General features: G+C 48.5%; 1 protein-coding gene across 4 annotated transcripts in view; it reads right to left on the bottom strand.

The window, feature by feature from the left end:
• Positions 1-3032, bottom strand: part of rsf1a (remodeling and spacing factor 1a) — a 19850-nt gene extending 16818 nt beyond the window's left edge. For all 4 annotated transcript variants that reach the window (XR_521216.1, XM_008305811.1, XM_008305813.1 and 1 more), the window contains exons 1-4: positions 2449-3032; positions 1247-1338; positions 1075-1167; positions 358-563 (exon numbers count right to left, since the gene is read on the bottom strand). Coding sequence is in view for 3 of the 4 variants with exons in the window: in XM_008305811.1 (XP_008304033.1) it covers positions 358-563; positions 1075-1167; positions 1247-1338; positions 2449-2605 (548 nt within the window). In the remaining variant the exon portion in view is untranslated. The remainder of the gene's footprint in view (positions 1-357; positions 564-1074; positions 1168-1246; positions 1339-2448) is intronic.
• Positions 3033-4297: the final 1265 nt, after the last annotated feature.

Genomic DNA, 4297 nt, shown 5'->3' with positions numbered 1-4297 from the left:
GGGTGCATCTGACCCGGTCTGAATGGTTCTGGGTGAGTTTAAAGACATTGGACAGACTTTGAGCGGTTCTACGTTCTGGAGAAGTTTCTCGTCATGTTTCTAGGACACGGTGTCGTGATGTTCTGCTGACCTGAACCCGGCTGACAGTGACCCGGTCATCCTGATCAGTGACTCGTTATTTGTGCTTCGTTAAAACTGATTGTGTTAAATCGACTCAGAACCTCAAACCAGTTAGAAGAGGTTCTGCCCTCTACGCTCCTGGTTTGAACGGTTCTTCTTCATGTCACTGGACTGAAACACGGTTCTGTCCCGGCAGCCTCAGTTCACAAACGGATCAGCTGATCAGAGCAGCTCTACCTGACGATGCACTTCCAGGTGGACCCGTCCAGGTCGTCCTGCTCCTCCGTGTACAGCCGGATGTTCTGCTCCTGGTCCAGCTGCAGCCAGTACATCAGGCCCTGCCGGTCCCGACCGATGGGCTGCAGACGCATCTTCTCCGGGTCCTCGTCGTTCACCACCATCTTGAACTTCAGGTTGTCGTCAAACTGACACTCGCAGAGATACTGAAGGAGAGAGGTTCTGGTCAGTCGCCACAGAACCACAGTGCATTCTGGGTAAACGTTCTAGGCTCATGTCAGCGTGTGTGATGGTGGTTGGTCAGAACCAGTTCTAGACAATGGAAGGACCGTTTATCTCCAGAACCTACCAGAACCATCTGGAGACAGGATTCACTAAAATCATCTAAAACCAGGTCCAGTGTTCAGACTGAGACACCTGGATGGGTGTAGAACTGATCTGGTGTCAGGTTCCAGCAGAACCCAGATGTGTTCTTCCTCCTAAATGTCATGTGTCTATCTGCTGTACTGATGAAGTTCTGAGGCTCAGGGTTCGGGTTCATGATCAATCTGGACCCTCCTCTGTGGACCTCTGGAACATTCACCGTCTGAAGGTAGAACTCTGGTCAGCAGATAAAGGTTCTGCAGATACAGAACCAGATGTTCTGAGGAGGTTCTGGAGGTCTGTTCAGATGTGTTTGGTGTCATGTGGACTGACCCGTACCAGACTGGACCGTACCTTCAGGATGCTGGACTTGCACTCCATGGACATCTCCTGGTAGCCCTTCTGCTCCAGCTCCCAGGCCCAGGTACTGTTCAGCTCCTGACACACCTGCAGCAGAACCGTCACACTCAGCTTTTCTCTACAAACGGCTCTACGGCTGAAACGGGTCGGAACCGGCGGCGCTCACCTTGGCCAGGTATTTCTCCCAGCGGTCGGTGGTCACGGACCTCCCCAGCTTCCTGAGCAGCTTGACGTGGAGCTCCACCAGAGGCTTAGGAACTGAAACACACAGCAGCATCAGAACCAGAACCAGAACCACTTCTACCACAGCTGATGTCTCTAAAGACCCTCCATCCTTCTTGTTGACAGGACTCACTGTTCTGGTCCGGTACCAGCCTGCTGTAAAGGCACTAATGCTTCCTGTCAGAACTCAGTGGTTCTGAATGGTTCTGTGTGATTCTGGTCGTTTTCAGTCTGTGAGGGTTCTGGATCTGAACTGCTATTACGACTGACTCATCTGGTTCCGATCTCATCGTTGTGTGTGTTCGTTTGGTTGTTTTGTGGGTTTTGTGTGGAACTTTGCTAGCGAACTGGACCGGAACCGAACCAACGGTGCTGTTCGTTCATTAACCCGCTGACACTGACACATGCCGCTCCGAACCTTGTGGTTGTGAAGAACCTTAAAGTTCGGTTCCGTTCGGGCTCTGAGCAGCACTTTAACCCAAACTTAACGGAACCTTCAAGCTAACTGTTAGCCAGCGGCTAATGCCTACTGCGCCTGCGCACATCTGACAGCCAAAAAACAGCCTCCAGTGGAGCTAACATGGTTCAGTTCGGAACCAGGGACCGAACCGGTGATGGAGACCCGGACGGAGAGCCCAGAGCCCGGCCCCGCTGCGGCCCGGTGGCCTCAGGCCGCCGAGCAGCACCGCTGGTCGGCTCCGGTTAGCGGCTCGGCTCGGCTCTGCTGCATCATGGCTCCGTCCAGTTTACCGGACCAGCACCAGCCTGACAGCAGAACCGACGAGCCTCCTCTTGGTACCGGCCGAACCCGGCGGGAGGCCGAACCCTCCGGGCCCCGAACCGTACCCCGCAGTCCGGTCCGGACCGAGCTAATCCCGATTAGCTTCGCGGTAGCTGCCCGAATGTTCCTGCACTAACTGGGACGGAACCCGGCCGTGTTCAGGGGGATCTGACCCCGACCCGGGCCGCGATCTGCGTGGCGGCCAGCACCGGAGCTCCGGGTCCTGACACCGAGCTCCGGTGCTGCCCGCCGGGCCGCCCGGGCTGCTGGCCCCGTGATGGCGGAGCCTCGGCCCGCTTCTCCTCCGGTTTCAAGTGTCGCAGCTTCCAGCGTCGCACCGACACCAGCACCGAACCGAGCCTCACCTGTCGTCGTGTCCCGCAGATAGCGCTCCATCTGCGGGAACGTCATCTCGGGCAGGTCCAGCGCCGGTCCGTACCGCTCCAGGAACGAGCAGACCTCCGCGAAGCTCGGGCAGAGCGGCGGGCCGGAGCTCCTCAGCAGCACCGCCGGAGCAGCCATGTTTCCAGGCGGAGAGAGGCGGAGGGAGGGCCGCTGGATGCGACGGAGCCAAATGAATGGAGGCAGAGAGGCGGCAGCCGGCGTCAAGCTGGCCGGGAGAGGGCGGCCGAGTCCGGCTGCGCTTCTCAATAAAACCCGCAGGGAGCCCGACGGCTGGCTCCGGTACCGACGCGCCGGCTGTGGTGCAGAAACACAGCAGTGGTTAAAAAACAGGCAGAGGAGAAAGTAGAGAAGAGCGAAAAGGAGTAAAACGAGAAGAATTAAAATAATAATAATAATTTTAAAAAGTACAAAGTTCGCCAAAGAAAAGTAAAAGAAAAAAAAATGAAACAGAAAAGTGTAGAAAAGGAGAAACAGAGGAGTGATGTTTAAATAAACCTTTATGATATGATATATGTTATATATATTACATTATATCATATTATTTTATATTACATGTGATCTATATGTTATTATATGTTAGATGACATATTTTGTTTTACACATATTATTTGATTAAATGGGACTTTTGCATGAAGCTCTGCTCGTTTTGCTTCATTACGAACACAACCTGCTTCACCACAGTAACATAAAGTGAAGAACAATCCAACAGAACCATGAGTCCATTTAAACACTGTCTGAGAACAGCAGAACCAGAAACTTTAGATGTTAATATAAAATATAAAAACTATAAATGAAAACAGGACTGAAGCCCTCCTTCTGTTCGCTCTGATTATTGATCAGGGACGTGTTTAATACCTGTTTCAATGAGGAGAATAAATAAATTAGCTTTCACTGCCGTTCTGAGACCTTCTAAGCAAGTTAATGTAAACCTGAAACTATATTTGACCCCATTTAGAAACGTGGTTTCTCTTCCACAGCATGTGTTTGTGACTGACAAGCTTTTCTTTGTCAGTAACTCAGAGCAGTTTCATAACAACTAAATCACACATAAGCTGGTTCTGCTTCATCTCCGTCCAGAACAAACTGAAGTCAAGACACAGTGAGAAAACATAAATATACAAGAACTCCAGAACCAATGAAGAGACGGCTTTAAATGAAAAAGCAGGTTTTCAGTTTTAGGATTTCTACAATTTTGAGACACAACCAGGAAACAACGTCTGGACACAAGAACCGGTTCAGAACCGGTCAGAGGAGCTAAAAGATCAACAGCGTAAGTTGTTGGTGTAGTTTTTATATCGACTTAAACAAATGTGGATGAAACTGTCAGCCTGCTTATTCCGTTAAATTATTAACGATTTATTTTACATGTTCACCCTAAAAGCAAATCACAGACAGCCTGTTTCATTCCAGTTCGTTTTATTTTACAGTCAGCATGTAAATTCATCCTTTCTCTGTGTCTTCATAGTTACTTTCTGTAAGTTCACAAAACTGTAGCTCTTGTCATTAATATTTTAAAATCCTTAATATGCACAATTATCTTTCAAGTTAAAGCAAATATATGTTGAATAACTAATTTAAATAAAGTATATGTGTTATTTTATGGTGAAATGTTGTACAAGAACAAAATAATATTTGTAAAAATACAGTTATTTGATGTGGACCTAATTTACAGTTTGATCTGTTTTCTTATGGTGAACATAGAACTTTATTTTCTCTGTGGTTTTATAAGTTATTATCTGTGATTGAATAAAACAGGGAAAATCTGTAAAATAACAGTTCAATTATATATAGGGTTATATATATATATAT

Source organism: Stegastes partitus, unplaced genomic scaffold (assembly GCF_000690725.1).
Source record: "Stegastes partitus isolate 25-593 unplaced genomic scaffold, Stegastes_partitus-1.0.2 Scaffold2638, whole genome shotgun sequence".
Lineage (NCBI taxonomy): Eukaryota > Metazoa > Chordata > Actinopteri > Pomacentridae > Stegastes > Stegastes partitus.
This window is presented reverse-complemented; position numbering and strand designations above follow the sequence as displayed.